The sequence below is a fragment of the Oculina patagonica genome, chromosome 7, assembly GCF_052425735.1.
Source record: "Oculina patagonica isolate OP01 chromosome 7, crgOcupat, whole genome shotgun sequence".
Lineage (NCBI taxonomy): Eukaryota > Metazoa > Cnidaria > Anthozoa > Scleractinia > Oculinidae > Oculina > Oculina patagonica.
Window position 1 is genome coordinate 31,293,636 of NC_135764.1, and position 15,924 is coordinate 31,309,559.

Below are 15,924 nucleotides of genomic sequence, written 5' to 3' on the forward strand. Positions count from 1 at the left end.
ACAGCCTGAACGCAAAATAGGTGATACGGGGTTTTACTGTATGTGGTTACGTGTGTTCATGCAACTAGCCAATAGAAACATTGCGATTACGTAAGCCATGCATAGTGTAGGAGCGCAAAACAAAAGATGTGCACTGTCATGGACCTCCCAACCTAAATCTTGGCCTCTTTGTTTGCACCTTTGATGTTTGCTGGGCATCTAAACATTTCCGTCTATTAACTTTGCACTTGATGACCCCTTCCAGCCACATACAAATACTGCACTTTCAGCCTACCATAAGCAGACATCTCCTAAAAACTCGCTTTTTTCTGGTCACAAAAGTATGCGCTTACGTGAGTTTCAATTGAATTTATGGTCTGCATACAGTTCAATGCTAGACGAAATACAGTCAACTCTCTCTTAACGGACACCTCTATAAGACGGACACTTCCATAAGACGGACACCTGGTTGTGGTCCCTGCCGTTTTCAGTCATTCTACTGTAAGAAACCGAAGACGGACACCTCTCTAAGACGGACAACGGACACTTTAAACCGCCAACGGACAGGCACTAAAAGTTTTTTTTCGTGATATACTCAAAACTTGTTATCGACTATAGCATGGCAGGTCAGCGCCGAGACCATTTACCAAAAACAATCCGCTAAAACGCATTACTTCTCTGCTTAACTTTAGATTTAGTTTCTACTTACAGTATCACCGTTTGTTATTAACAAACAAGTCAAATCTCTGATTTATTTTTTTCCACTTTATAGGTTTTGCTAACGTAAGCGACTAAAAAACAGACGTGATTCGTTGTGCATAGCCGTTTAGCTTATCGTCCAAATCGTGTCACGTTACCCGACTCTCTATAAGGCGGAACCCATAAGACGGACAGTTGGGGCCTGTCCCGACGGTGTCCGTCTTAGAGAGAGTTGACTGTATTCCTCTAGAGCGGCTTTCAATTGCGCGTCGAAAAGTCCCCAGATGATTCGCGTTTGATTTGGTTTTGCATTGCTACAAGTGATTGGTTTAAAATAAACTCGCGCCACTTTCTCGACCAATTAGAAGTCAAAGCAAAACCAATCACACACGTTTTCCCGCGCTTCATGCCGGCTACATATGTTTGCTTCGAGTTTTGCCAAAACTCGAAACATATGGTTTTCTGGATTGTTTCTGTTCTTTTCGATTGACCAGAGTGATAACTTTGGTTATGGTTTTATGACACTCAATCGAAAATCGCTCTAATATGACAGAATTATAGAAAGAGAAAGGGATATCTTCTCGCATGGTGCTTTGTTGTGTTCATGTCGTGTCATGTCTTGTTGCTCAGGAAAAAGACCAACTAAAGACATGTCACTCATATCCAAAATTTTCATCGTAAGATTTTTTATCAACAGGAAACAAAACACAAGATTGACATTTAGTTAGAATTAATATATGCTATTTGTAAAACTTTTTGTAAAAAAAAATAATGAGGAAATAAACAGAAGTGGATTTTGAACCGAAAGTTAAATAATATTAGGACGACTTACTCGAAATCAACTTAATATATAAAACTTTACAGAATATTTGAGACAAAAAGGAACTTCTTTTCTCTTAAAATGGCTTTTTAACCTTTGTAACAAATGAACTAGGTGATAGTCGTACAGGACCTGGAATCTGTCTTTCTAAATTAAATTATGGCACGATGTGTGGCTGAATAAACAGAAAAAATCCTCTGGTGTTGTTGCTTTTTTTGTATTTCGATTTTGAGATTCACAGGGGTTGCGCATGATCAATACTTAAACCGAAATTAAAATAATTTGGATGTTCGAAGATGATGTAGAAAATAATTTTATAATAATAATAATAATAATAATAATAATAATAATAATAATAATAATAATAATAACGGCTTTATTGGAAGAGCTTCCACAGAGTGGCTCTCGCTCAAATACTAAATTTACAAAGAGTTATTAAAATATATAAAAGATTTTATTTACAATTTACAATAAAAAATAAAAACTATGAAATCTGAAACTTCTCTTAGCCTGCGCGGAGGGTCATCTCTGGGGTGCGTGACGGGTGTGTGTGTGTGTGTGTGTGTGTGTGGGGGGGGGGGGGGGTAAGCCTTGCAAAAGAGTCGGCGAGCGAAGCAAGCAGGTGGGGAGCCTGTGGGAAAGTGCCCTAACATGAAAGCTAGTTTTAGGGCCTCCGATTCCAAAGGCATCTATTTGTTCCTGTAGACCTTATCACTTGGCCCAACAAATCAAAACGCTCGCTATTCTTGAAAAAAGTGGGGCTGTAAGGGTCGCTTAACCCCAGGGGTCTTGGGCACACTCCTTGAGGGGAGGGTGTGAAAACCCCTTCATACCTGCGGGCCCTGGATCGGACTATGTTAGGCAGAAGCTTCGAAAAATTTCTAGCAAAAGATTTGAAAACAGTTTTAATTCCTTTCTTATGTCAGTTGCCATAGATTAAAATAGTAGGAATTCACGGGGAACCCATTTAAGAGATCGCGTGACTGACAAGGACGGCATGCCACCTGATCTGCTATATGGCATGATAATATGAAATTTCCCACATAATTGACAATTTCATGCACCTTCTCTTCTTACCTGATTTTCACGGTGTTATATCTCGCAACACCTCGAAAACATGGCCGAGCAAGCAACTAGTGGAAGACTTGTAGCAATCGCTGTGGACCCGAGCGACTACAGTGAAAAGGCATTCGACTGTGAGTCCGTGCATGAAATTATTGACTTCAGTATTTTATTTTACGTGCAGAACACTTCTATAAAATATCAGTTTTCAGTTGCTCATGTTGGCCCAGCTGTCGACTGCTGTGTTTTGACATAGCAGTCCAGTGTTTGCAGCTTCAGAAGGACTCTTTTATGACTTTTTTATGACCAGAATAATAGAATTAAGTTTTGCCTTTGTGATTTATATTAGCCTCACTCTTGCACAGAACAAAATCGCGTGATCGAAGTCCGTGCTTTTCAGTGCGTGAGAATCAGCACGCACGGTTTTCTCAACAATATAACATACTTCTTAATAATAACCTAAAGAACAGTTTTTATTATATAGTTTTGCTAATAAGAGGACTATTTTACACCCGCTACAGAGGTCGATATAAAACGACACGATATCTGCGATTCTTCAAATTAAAATTTAAGTCGATCCGTCACGATTTTTTTTTTTCTCTTTAGGGCTTTTACTGTTACGCGTTCGCCGATTAGGAATTGTTTCTTGGCGACACTGTTTAAATCGGCTTAGATGCATATGTCTGTTCATTTTTGTAGGGTTCATGGCAAATGTCCACCACGAAGGAGATCGAGTGCTCGTTATTCATTCGCATGAAATACACCCCCCGGCGTTGCCTCGTAAGTATAACGAATATACACATATAATAAAAACATGGGGTAAGGGGACAAGGTTTCGGAGAGGGGAAGGGGGAAAATAATGATCTTTTTGGCCGAAATAAGCAATTCCTTCTGGTATTCTTTAAAATCGAAACTGCAAGACTATTCCACTCCCAGGCAGCTATCTGAGTCATCTCAGGTCCAACTTTTTTCGAACCTCCCAAATGAGAATCAAAACAACCCCCAGCCCCCTATCCCCTTACATTTCTTTCAGTGTTTTTTTAAAATGGTAAGGTTATAATAATAATAATAATAATAATCAACTTTATTTTGCGAGGGTGACACTTAACAGTAAACACTGATGAACTTGTGGCCCTCTAAGGTTAAGGTTGTGAATTATAGTTAAATTATAGTTAAATTCCCTCTAAGATTAAGGTTGTGAATTATAGTTAAATTCTCCCTAAATTGAATTTCACAGCAGCCAAAAAATCATTTTTTTTGTATCTTTCTTAAGGACAAGGGGGAGGGGTGTGGCCCAAAGGAGGTGCAAACTCACCACTGGAGCAGTTTACACCCTCAAACCAATATTTTTAGAATAAGAAGAGTTATACACCCTTTTTACTCCTCTTTGCAGACATGATGGCTACTGAGGAATGGAAGCGAGAGATTGTAAGACATGAAAATACCATTAAAGAACTGGAGAAGAGATATGAACAAAAATGTAAAGCCTTGAAGGTAAACTATAAATCTTTCACTTGTAAAGAGTAGGTTAGCAGCTCCCCTAAGGTCCTGGGAACTCCACCTTATCTCCAGAACAAATAGAGGTCCAAAGGGCCGAGAAAAGTTTTTTTCAAGAGCGCCCCTTCCCTTACCCCCCCCTTACTTATTATAGGATCTGGATGATTGGGCCCCCCCTTATCTGAAGGTCTGGATCCTGGATCCACCACTGGTAATGCAGTCATACACTAATTGAATAAGGTTGTCATAGAAAAAAGGAAAAAAAAAAATTTAATTATATTATTTTATTTTTATTTGTAATAATATTATTTTTTTTTAAAAAAAGTAAAAAAATTTTAATTTAATATTTTTTTTTTTTTTTTTTTTTTTTTTTTTTTTCATTATATCAGCTGACCAACTAAAAATCTATGTTTCACTTTCTAGTTGCCAGCAAAGATTATTGTAGAGTCTGGCCCCCCTGGACAAGAAATCTGTAAAGTCGCCACAAAGGAGGGCGCCACCTTTATTGTGATAGGCAGTCGTGGGGCAGGAACTGTTCGTCGCACCATATTAGGAAGTGTGAGTGACTATGTCATTCACCATGCTCACATACCAGTGATTGTGGTACCAAAGGAGTAGGACAAACAGACTCCTCACTACCCCCCTACAGATGGAGCCAGGCAGCATTACAAGCCTGCTTTAATGGAATTGTTATTCAGTTGGAATTTATTTGAAATTAAAGGTGTAAGCCTTCAGAACAGTCATTATCACCTTATGCTGATATGTGTGAATTTCCTTATTTAGGGATTACCGGTTATTGCGGCTGTGGCGATTCTATCCCCGAGTGTGGCAAAATTTCCGTATAACCCCATTCTTAATTACCTATTTACTCGAATAAGCGCCGCCCCCGAATAAGCGCCGCCCTCGAGTAAGCGCCGCATTTGGGACAAATACGAATAAGCGCCGCAGTCCCGATGCGGCGCTTATTCAAGGATTCCGTTTAACTAAAAACTCCACTTCAAAGCAACTCTCAAACAAACTTGGACATTTCTTTTCATCAAGAGCGTGCCGGAGCGATCTTTGCAGTTGCCCCCAAATTATAAATAAGCGCCGCACTTGAGGCGCGAAAAATTTAATAAGCGCCGCGGTACTTATTCGAGTAAATACGGTATGCATACAATTTGCTGGCTCTCGTTATATTCCTGGGACTGCGGTTCGTGTGTGGACGAAAATATGGAATAATTTGTATGCATAATTAAGTATGGGGCTCCGAAATTAACCTTCGCTCGGCAATTTTTCCACTCGCGTTATTTTTATTTTATTATTTTTTTTTTTTGCTTCAAGATCTACGGACTTAGAACAAGAGAAGGGAATGCTCGTGCTTAGAATCAATTTTGAACACATTTTTGACTGAGATCGTGCTAATTTTCATATAAATACTACCAGTATTCAATACACGTGGCAGTGGAATGTATTAAAATTTATGTCGAAATTCAGGGAGTGAACTTGTTTCTGATCACCAGCTGCGACTGGGGTCAGCTAGCTGCGGTCTGCACTAGCATCCCACAAACTGAATTATCCTCACATGTCATTTGCAGACAAAACCTGATTATTTGAACCAAAGAACGACCAGTCAAGCCTTCTTATTTCTACCCCTCGTGCTTAGCATATTTCGGCGTATATTTCAAATATTTCACTACGTGCAACTTGTCACGCAATTCGGTCACGCCTCAGTGAAGGCATGCCATTGGCTGGGAATCAAATCACTTGTTCTCCTTCATCGATTTCGGGTGTAAGCTCATTGAAAACATGGCGAGTTCAGCAGGCAGAGTTGTGTGTATTGCTGTGGATGGAAGCCAGCACAGTGAGAGAGCGTTTGACTGTAAGTAAAGCAAATCTTCTCTTACTGTAGCGTTCACTTTCACATAAACAGCCGCAGGAAAATTTAAAACAGAGCAATAATATTCAACCCAGATGAGTTGCCCGTCCGGGGTCGATTTGTGAATGCTTTGTGTTGTGATATAAGCTTAGTAGTAAATGAAAGTTAATCTTATTTTCGGACAAATAGCAATGATTCGTTCAACGAATCATTTTCGTATATGATAAGCAAAGAGGAAATACGTATTACATTGAAAGATAAACTGATTTTTGCGATTCTTGGTTTGATATTTGGGATCGTACGATGTGGAAACGTCACACCATAATCCCGCGTGCACGGTTGTAGTTTATTTAATATCATTGAGTATTTACCGTGTCTAGAATAACATCGAATATCTTCATATCACTGCCAGAAGGGCAATGTGCGTATTTTGTAGGAAATCGGAATATTTTAAGCTGCAGTGAAGATGGCGTGTGAAAAGGTGTGAATTTGGCGCGTCGCTTTTCACGCCTCGCTCGTGCCCAACAAAGGAAGATCAATGAATTAATTTTGCCCTCTATCATTTACGGAAAGTCAGTTTACATCGTGCAGTATTTCCCTGTTTACTGCAATGGATGTTAATTTCACACGTAGCTCCATGCAATTAATTGATTATCTTGGCGGCGGCGCTTCACGCACAACACAAATACATGAAAGATCACGTGACCTCCTTGTTTTTACAAAAAGGGGGGGGGGGGACACGGGTGGACCCTGAACAACGCAAAAACGCAAAAATAATACACAAACACTGCATCACAGCAAGAAAATTTGACGAAACACCTCACTGCAATATAATCAATTTACTTATTAATGAAAACTTCGTAAGATAACAAATATAAACAAGTAAGCTCTGCATTTAAATGTTTAAATGTTTTTCAGTGTAAGTTGTTCAAGTCTGTTCTCCCAAGACAGAATTTGTTGAACAGACTAGCCAAGGGTCAAAGGGATTGGCTTTTTTAGCCCTCAGGATTTTTATGGGGGAAAGTGGATGTTAGCAAATATTGTTCGTCATCATCATCATCATCATCATTTTATTTGCCACTTTTGAAATTAATAAGTACAAAATTAATAGCTTATTAGTAGATAGGGCAAGGAGACCTCCAGGAAACCACCAGGCTTATAGGGGAGGCCACCTCGGGTTAGCAATATGTTACAATATATTATATAGTTATATAGTTATTGTTATTTTCTTTAGCTAAAATAATCAACGATTTTTAAACCTAACACAGTGTCATTGTCTATATTTTTAGTTTTAAAGTGGTTATTTTTATTTTATTGGTGGATTTAGGGGGTGGGATCTTCCCCTGCTGAACCACCAACTGACTCACACACCCCATGACTAACTGACCCAGCCCACCCACCCACTGAATAACACCCAGGTTTTGCTCCAATCTGTCAATAAAACAGAAAAGAACTGTTGGGGGATAGGGTTACAAATAGGTCGAATCTAAGATTTATGTGCTAACCACTACGAATTTCGACAAATTGTTTTTCATTTGTAGGGTATAAAGAACAAATACACCGTGAGGGAGATAAACTGATTGTTGTTCACTCCCATGAGTTGCATCCTCCTGCTTTGCCTCGTAAGTCCTTTCCTCTTGATAGTCTTTCTTTTTCAGTATTCTTTGTAGCACATCTGGAGGTGCATCAACCATGTTCATTTGTCCATTTAACCATTGATCTATGCTTCCACTTTTTCAATTACTCATTCATTTGCCCATTCATTCATTTGATCCTTAATCCTTCCTTCCTTTCTTCCTTCCTTAATAATTTTAACTTTATAACTTTATTTAAGTGTCAAAAAAGAACAGCAGTGCAACCACTAACTGGGGACACCTAACTTAAGTTTAAAGAACGCTACCTATAAATTACAATCTTAATATCATAGGTGCAAATTACTCCTTATCTTGCGGTTTTTTTTTTTTTTTTTTTTTTGTTTTTTTTAATTTTTTGGGGGGGGGCGTATAAAATTTTTTTTTTTTTTTTTTTTTTTTTTTTTTTTTTTTTTTTTTTTTTTTTTTTTCTCCTTTTTTTTTTTTCCCCCCTTTTCTAATTTTTTTTTTTTTCAAAAATTTTTTTTTCTTGTCAATTTTTAATTTTTTTCTTTTTTTTTTCTTCTTAACTTTAAAACTATTCATAATAACCTATTTACAATTAAAATTTTAAAAGAAAATGCATCAATGTAAAGCTATTTTATTGAAGAAGACTACAAAATTGAACCGCTAAAATTATTTAAAAAAATCAAAACATTATTATAAATTTTTAAAAAGGCATAAAATTCGTGTGCCGCACGGTCATTCATTCTTCCTCTTTCTTTTATTTGTTCATTCATTCATTACTTCATTCATAGATGATATATAGATGACACTCACTCATTCACCCGTTCATTTATTCACTCTCCCTTGTTTCTGCTAGATGCCATGGCAACAGAGGAATGGAAGAAGGAAGTGCAAAAACATGAACAGTACATCAAGGACTTGGAAGAGAAATTCAAAACCAAGTGTGAGGCTATGCATGTAAGGAAGTTTTACACAGACAGTTAGAAAAACACTTAGGAAAACTTTGGGTTTGGTTTTCCTTAAGACCCTTGATGTTCTCAGAGGTAGAGACAGGGGTGGTTTCAGGGAAAGAAAACTCGCTGTTTTATTTTGGGCTTAGTAAGCCTTTCATATACCTTGAAAAGGAAAGTGGAACCTCTTTTTGAAGATACAGAAGGAATAGTAATATTTCACTATGAATAACCCCATATAATACTGAAATGAATGGACTATTCAATTGGTCTGCTTGAGATATTTTAAAGGTCCTTTTGAATACCTAAATGTTTTCCTACCCTTGTGTGTATACTCCATGTTGTGAAATTCTTATCCTTTTATATACAAGCCTCCCCATATAGTCTATTATTGGAAGAATCCCCCCCCCCCCCTCTTCGGGTAGCACACGGCAATATTTCTCCCACTTTGTCTCCCAATGTTGTTACGACGCAATTTGCACAAAGCACTGCCTTGTGTACAACATATACGCTTTTGCCTTTGCTTATTGCAAGGTCTTGCAATTACAACTCATCCATTTTTTTTTCGCGCTTAAATTGCATAAAGACGTCACGAGACGCGATCAAAAGCGAGGAAATCAGAGGATATTCCCCAGTAGCAGAATTTACGTTTTTTGTTCGCACGGTCAGTTTTCATCAAACAAAATTGCATGCCGTATCAACCCTCCAAGTTAAGACCATTTTAGTCGCCATGGGGACTAAAATTTTGAAGCTGGCGACTAAATTTTTATTTTAGTCGCCAGCCCGGCGAAAAAAAATAAAAAAAAAGATTAAAAAGTGTGCTCTAATTTTAGTCTATAAATTTTTCCCCGCGAAACAAACATAAAAAAAAGAGGGGAAAAAAGAAAAAAAAAAAAAAAAAATAAATTGGGGTGGGTGTATTTACTCGAATAAGCGCCGCTGCGCTTATTAAATTTTTCGCGCCTCAAGTGCGGCGCTTATTCGAGGGCGGCGCTTATTTAAAATTTGGACGCCACAAGGAATCTTATCTTTTACAGTTGTTAAAAATAGCGTCTTTTGATTGTCAGTATTCCTCTCTTGCTGAGACAGAAGTGGTGCTAGCTTTCCTGGTAAAGTTGTGTGGCCTTCACAACATTTACAGAACTACTTATTGTAAGAGTGTTGAATAGAAAAACTAATGGGAGAGCGATAAGACGATCACTCATAACTGCAAAACATCGCTTTTGATGCAAAGAAATGGACAAGCTTGATTTAGAGTTGGTTTGTAGTGCCGTTTTTAGTTTAACGAAATTCCTCAAATAAGCGCCGCATCAGGGCGGGCGCTTATTAACTTTTTTGTCCCAAATGCGGCGCTTATTCGAGGGCGGCGCTTATTCCGGGGCGGCGCTTATTCGAGTAAATACGGTTTTGACATTGTAGTGAGCTCTAACCAATCATTAGCGTGACAAAGTGTTCTTTTCGACCAATCATTTTAATCGGTTACATTATGACGTTTTCTCGCTTTCGACACCGGCTACCAATTTTCCCACTGTTTTCTCGCGCGTGGCGCTGGTTACATTTTTCCCGCGCTTGTTACTGGTTACATGCTTTTCTGCGTGTGGCGCCAGCTACATGTTTTCCCGCGCTTGGCACTGGTTACTTGTTTTCCCGCGTTTGGCACCGGATAAAATATGTTTTCCGCGCTTTTCACGGTAACATGTTTTCCCGTGCTTCGCATCGCTTATTGATTCATATCGTTACAAGCTACAATACCCTGTTCTGACTTTTTTCTCTGCAACATTTTGACAGGTTTCTGCTAAAATCATCATCCAAGGAGGACATCCGGGAGAGCACGTCTGTAAAACGGCGAAAAAGGAAGGCGCTATGTTAATTGTGGTTGGCAGCCGGGGAATGGGCACTGTTCGCCGCACCATATTAGGAAGTACCAGTGATTACATCATACATCATGCTCACGTGCCTGTGGTGGTGGTGCCAAAGGAGAAGAAACATTCTCCCCACCCCTCCCCTAAGGATAACAAGAAGCATTGAAAAACAACGCTAGTTTTTCTTGGGTGGTGAAAACGGTTTCAGTTTGCAATTGTTTTTAATCTTAGAGTGCTCCCGATGGCATTCTACTGCACTTGTATAATCAATTTGCTTGTAAAGGGTGAAACAAAAAAGAAATAAACGATTTGAACATCGTTTATATGTGGGCTCGTATTTTTTTCTTTCGAGTTATTCGATGTAATACGCTTCCCTTTAACCAATACATTTACGTATCTCTATGGAGTAAGCGGAGTTATAAACCTTTTGGGATGTTAAAAAAGCTCTCAAAAAAGCCTTGCGATTTATCACTTTATTCAACAGCATGCGCCTCGGTAAATTGTTTAAAACCGCCTGCGAAGGTCCTTTAAATAATGTTTTGTTTGTTTTGTTTTGCATTGTTTTTTTTGTTTTTGTTTTTTTTTTTGGGTGGGGGGGGGGGTGAGGGAGGGAGGTTGTTGGCAACTTTTTGTCAAATCGCTCGAACAAATAAAAAGTTGTGCGAATTGGCTGGGAAAACTAGGATTATATTTAGCACAGGTCGGCCGTTTGACTGTTCAACTGAAAAACCACTGGATCTCGGTAACCTTCAAAGCTTTCTTGATGTTAAGGTTGTGTTACAAGGTACAAATTGCAGCAACGATTTTTCGCGCAACAATGTTGGCGACACGTTGCGAGTTTTTGACTTGGGTTCAAAACTCGCAACGTGTTGCCGAGTCAAAAGTTGCACGAAAAATCCCCGGTATCATGTTAAAACGATGTTCGATTTTTCGCGAAACATTGTTGCGTAGAAAATCTTTGCAGGTTGTCCCGTGTAACACCGCCTTTACGGAGGGTACGATCACCAAGTGACATACCGTAAAGATTCGATTTAGCGCCCTCCTTCCAATAAGCGTCCCCTTTTGAATAAGCGCCCCCCTTCGAATGTGTTTTTGTCAATAAGCGCCCCTATTCCAATAAGCGCCCCCATTCTAATAAGTGTCCCCATTCTTATAAGCGCCCCTATAATAATACGCGTCCCTATTGTGGATAACTGCCCCTACTGAAGTCACTGACGTCGAATAATTAAACTCGTGAACATCTACCGTACCGTACATGTATATATTTACTGCTAAAATGAACATTTTTTTTTAAAGTAACTGAACTTTCAAAAAATCTGTTATGTTACAGTTCCTGTTACTGTTAGTTATTTGAATATTTTTGTTTTGAACCTTTGGTTGTTTCTCAAAAAATCAAATAAGCGCCCTGTCCCTAATAAGCGCCCTTCCTTGAGGTGCCAAAAGTAAATAAGCGTCCCGGGCGCTAAATCGAATCATTACGGTAAAACAAAAAATTCAAAACCCAAACCTACCAACAATAGTTTCCCCAACACCAAGTTATAACCTGAAAACCACGGCGGTGTTAATGAGTTAAAAAAGGTTCCCTGTTGTCACAAAATTGCCTAGAGAGGCTGCTAGTGCAAATGCTTTAGTAATTGTATTTCTTTGTTTAAATTTAAACAAAAAACAACACAATTCAACTACTGATAATGTTTTGCTTGTCAGCTGAATAACAAATTCATGGAAAATTCAATAAAAGCGAAAATTTAGTTTTCAAATTCTGAAATGGCCCATTGTCAAAAAAAACTTCGTTTTTGAAGGGACTGTGTCAGGGCTAAGTTAGATTTATGTTATGAAACCGGGGAAGATAAATGAGAAAAACCATAGCTTCATTGCAGCCAAATGTGTTTCCCGGGCGTTATAATTTAAACTTACAAGCAGACAAGATTAACTTTGAAAGCTGTTCTGCCGGACCACATTTCAAAAACTCATATCGCAATCCGTTTCAATCTTCGACACTTTTGGCCATCCGTACCTTCTTTTGCATTTGGTGTGCTATTTAAATATTTCTTCACTGTTTTAAGAGGTAGTTTTATATATTTAAACGAATTGCCTAAGTTTAATTTTGGCTAAAATCCGTGACACGATCCCTTTAATACAAGCTTTTGCAGTTATGACCAACGCAAATAAAGAGCTTATTAAGCTCAAGTCGATCGTACCAAACAGGAAGGTCTATAAATTCTCCCTGGAAAACCCTTTTCTCTCTCTGGTCATTTTCTTCTACTTTTTTATAGTTTATTTTGAGTTAAATTACTTTTTTACAAAATTTTCTTTGAACTGTTTAATTTTCACTGATTCCCTTTTTTCCTTGGAAAATAAAACACTCGAAATAAGAATTTTAACAGAGAAATCCAGTAATTATCTCATCTTGTCAGTAAGTTGGTATTGTTTGTCTTTCCGGATGGTTTCTCGGCTATTATTAGGCATGCAAAAACCGCAAATAGAAAATAAAAGGCGAACTTAAATCCCGGGATCGAAATAAGACGTATTGGCGAGACACGAAAAGCTCAAAGCCTTGGAAAAATCCCTGTGTGTCTAACACAATTTAAGCAATCTTAAAAGAGTATGATTTATAGACAAAATATCTTAATATCGAAGTGAATTGGAAAAGTCCGAGTTAATCGAATTGCTTTGTTTGCACCTGCCGCCAGCTGTGAAATAAAATATTCGTTTATTCATTTTTTCCTTGTTTTGTTAATTTACGTTTATCTTGTTGACACAAATACTCTGTTAGAATGTAAAATGTTTTGAATTTGCGGGCGGGTGCGTGTAATTGGTTTCATTTTCTCGTTGAGGTTTCATTCAACGCTGCACGTCGTATTTCGATTATTTTGCCTTCGTCCAAAGCAGGACTGATATTTCTGGCGTAGATGATCGATAGGGACGTAAAGCTGATTTTTTGCGAAGTGTTGCTGTAAGTACGCAGACGGAAGGGAAAAAACAATCACATCTTGATGAACAAAACGACCACTTTTGAAAACAACAGCGTGCATTTACAAAAACCCGGAATGAGTGGCGGAATTAAAGACCATTTTTCCTCCTCTACACACCGTAAAACTGGATTTTTAGAGCACTTTTAGCGGCGTCAAGTCAATGGCAACTATGAGTGAAGAGGCTTCAAGTTTCGCCTCTTCAAACGAAACTGTAAACCAAAGCGATACATTTACACAGCAACTTATTTACTCTCGCGCTGAATTAGCATCTGGATGTACGCTGGCAGTGCTCAGCCCCATTACAGTCACAACGAATATTTTACTTCTCACCGCCATCTTCAAAGATCCACTGAGATATTTCAAGAAACCTACAAGGTATTTTGTCCTGGGTCTTTCCGGTGCAGATCTGTTATGTGGTTTGCTTGTGGAGCCGTTCTTCGCCTTGCATTACTTTGGCCGATACTTCAGAGCCAGCGATGAATTTCAAGCCATTTCACAAACGCTTTTTCTGATCGGGGCGGTTATCTCGACCGCGTCGCTGAATGCTTCGTTTGTCATGGTGCTCTTGCTGTCCGCCGCGCAATTCATTGCGATTGAGTATCCCTACAGATACAAGACGTGGGTCAGAAAGAAATTCGTGCTTCTGTCAGTTTTGGCAACCTGGGTTTACTTCATTGTATTTAGCTTGTTACCCATTTTAGGTGTGAATCAAATACTGTTTTTCAAACTGAATTTAACCATGCACGCGACACTCATCTCGGTGATTTTAGCAATTCTTCAAATCTTAACGTACAGGGCTTTTAAAAGAAACTCGGAGCGTCAAAAGATCAAGAGAATGGCCTCTTCATTATCGACTTCACACAGCGATTCCCCGCAGAATGGAAACGGAAAAAAGTTTCTTATGAAAAAGTCCTTTCGCGGCCGCGGCCTCGACAAACATTTCATAACAATGACATTTTACCTATCGGCGATCGTGCTGTTTTCAGCCTTTCCACATATCGGTGTGTTTTACGTTTTCCTCTACAAACAGCCTCAGAGCTTAACGGAAGATCTCACTTTAAACATTTTGTTAAGAATAACAGATCTTTTACTCTTCGTGAAGGTCGCAGCGGATGCTTTTATATTCGCATGGAGACTGCCGACTTACAGAAAATCCTTAGACTTTTTAATAACTGGAAAAGTCCCAGAACTAGAGACAGGCGTATAATTTTTTTCTTTAAGTAACGTTTATTGTTGTTATGTGGAGCCTTTTAAATCTTGTAAAAAGACACCCCAACTTGTCTCATTTGTAAATAATAAACGGATGTTAAAGTAAGAGAATTTACATTAAGTACTCATATAGCTTGAACTGAAAGTAGCATTTTAGTGACGGCTTTGTATAGTGTTTTATAATCTCGACAGCCCACGTATTTTGATATCTCCACCCCCTTATTTTTTGATATTTTTGGCGACCGCATGGCGTAGCCATGCATTATGTCCTGCAGTAAAATTTAACGTCATATGGGCTTATGGGGACAGGGGCGGGGCTCATCCTCTTCGTGCCCAGGGCCACGCGTACTTTTCCCTTGGTAAAATGACATGACCGTAGTGGCCCTGGTAACGGTTAAAAAATATGATTTTTTTGATTGGCTGATAAAAACTGCATGCGTAATTAGGTAAAATACGAAACGCTTCTACGCAATTTTTGTTATACTTCCGGTCATCGAAACAATTGAAGATGTAGCGGGCAAGTAGGTTGAAAATGTTACCGAAAATGTGATATTTCTACCGCTGCTCAATAGAATGATACCTCGTCGATCAGCGGACTTTTTTAGTTCTGAATTTTCTACAATACCTCCGAAAGGCCATAAATAATGACAGGCCCAATTTTTCAATCCAATCGATATTGAATATTCGTACCCAGTCCCCCGCTCGTTTCGAACATGATTAATTGCATTTCATCGGTGAAAATAAGGCGGGAAACAGGGAGCGCGGGGCTTGATGGTTAGACGGCGAAACGCGGCTTTTTCGAGTGTAACAGCCCCACAACTCCACGCGCACCAACCTCGGCAGCTACGCTTGAAATGGGAAAGCGTGTACAGGAATGGCTAGGAATCGCTCACAGGGATACATAGGGGAATTTCCCCCTTCTTCCACAGCAAGGACATTGCGTTTTAAAACTGACTGGGCTTACATTTTGGAAGGGATTTTCCGTCTGAAAAATTCATTAGTGCATATATTAGAACACCGTATGGCTGGAAATTGGTCCTGAAAAACACTAAACAACGACATCTGGTGGACAAGTTTCATTATAAAGGCCTTAATTTCGGGGGAGCTTATTACCAAAACTTTACAGGATCGATAAGTGATCAGAAAACGTGTCATCGGAAACGATGAGAGAGAACCGTGAAGGACTGTTTTAACGTAACCGTGAGATTTTTAGTAAAATTTTTCCATGGTTCTCCTGAATTTGTCTTTGGAAGCTTTAAAATTCAATGATCTTTGCAGAACGTGAGGCTGAAGTATAAATAACATCATGAGATGAAAATAGCTTCCAAAAGTCTCCGCCATTTCTTGTCTTTTCAAATTGATTCCTTTGCGTAAAAGGTGCGTGCTTCGCAAGCTTATTTCACGTTTCCCAACTCTTT

General features: G+C 38.9%; 3 protein-coding genes across 3 annotated transcripts; all 3 read left to right on the forward strand.

Annotated features, from left to right (window-relative positions):
• The first annotated feature begins 2,526 nt into the window (after window positions 1-2,526).
• LOC144660571 (universal stress protein Slr1101-like) lies at window positions 2,527-4,800 on the forward strand. The gene is made up of 4 exons (XM_078521224.1): window positions 2,527-2,694; window positions 3,260-3,340; window positions 3,954-4,054; window positions 4,481-4,800. Exons 1-4 carry the CDS (start codon window positions 2,616-2,618, stop codon window positions 4,673-4,675), a joined length of 456 nt encoding a protein of 151 aa, XP_078377350.1. The 5' UTR covers window positions 2,527-2,615; the 3' UTR covers window positions 4,676-4,800.
• A 968-nt stretch (window positions 4,801-5,768) lies between these two features.
• On the forward strand, window positions 5,769-10,646 carry LOC144660068 (universal stress protein Slr1101-like). Its single transcript, XM_078520626.1, has 4 exons — window positions 5,769-5,918; window positions 7,457-7,537; window positions 8,370-8,470; window positions 10,252-10,646. The coding sequence occupies exons 1-4, from the start codon at window positions 5,846-5,848 to the stop codon at window positions 10,489-10,491; spliced, it is 495 nt and encodes a 164-aa protein (XP_078376752.1). The 5' UTR covers window positions 5,769-5,845; the 3' UTR covers window positions 10,492-10,646.
• Window positions 10,647-13,104: 2,458 nt separating this feature from the next.
• LOC144661058 (uncharacterized) lies at window positions 13,105-14,596 on the forward strand. Its single transcript, XM_078521766.1, has one exon. The coding sequence runs from the start codon at window positions 13,458-13,460 to the stop codon at window positions 14,502-14,504; it is 1,047 nt and encodes a 348-aa protein (XP_078377892.1). The 5' UTR covers window positions 13,105-13,457; the 3' UTR covers window positions 14,505-14,596.
• The last annotated feature ends 1,328 nt before the right edge of the window (window positions 14,597-15,924 follow it).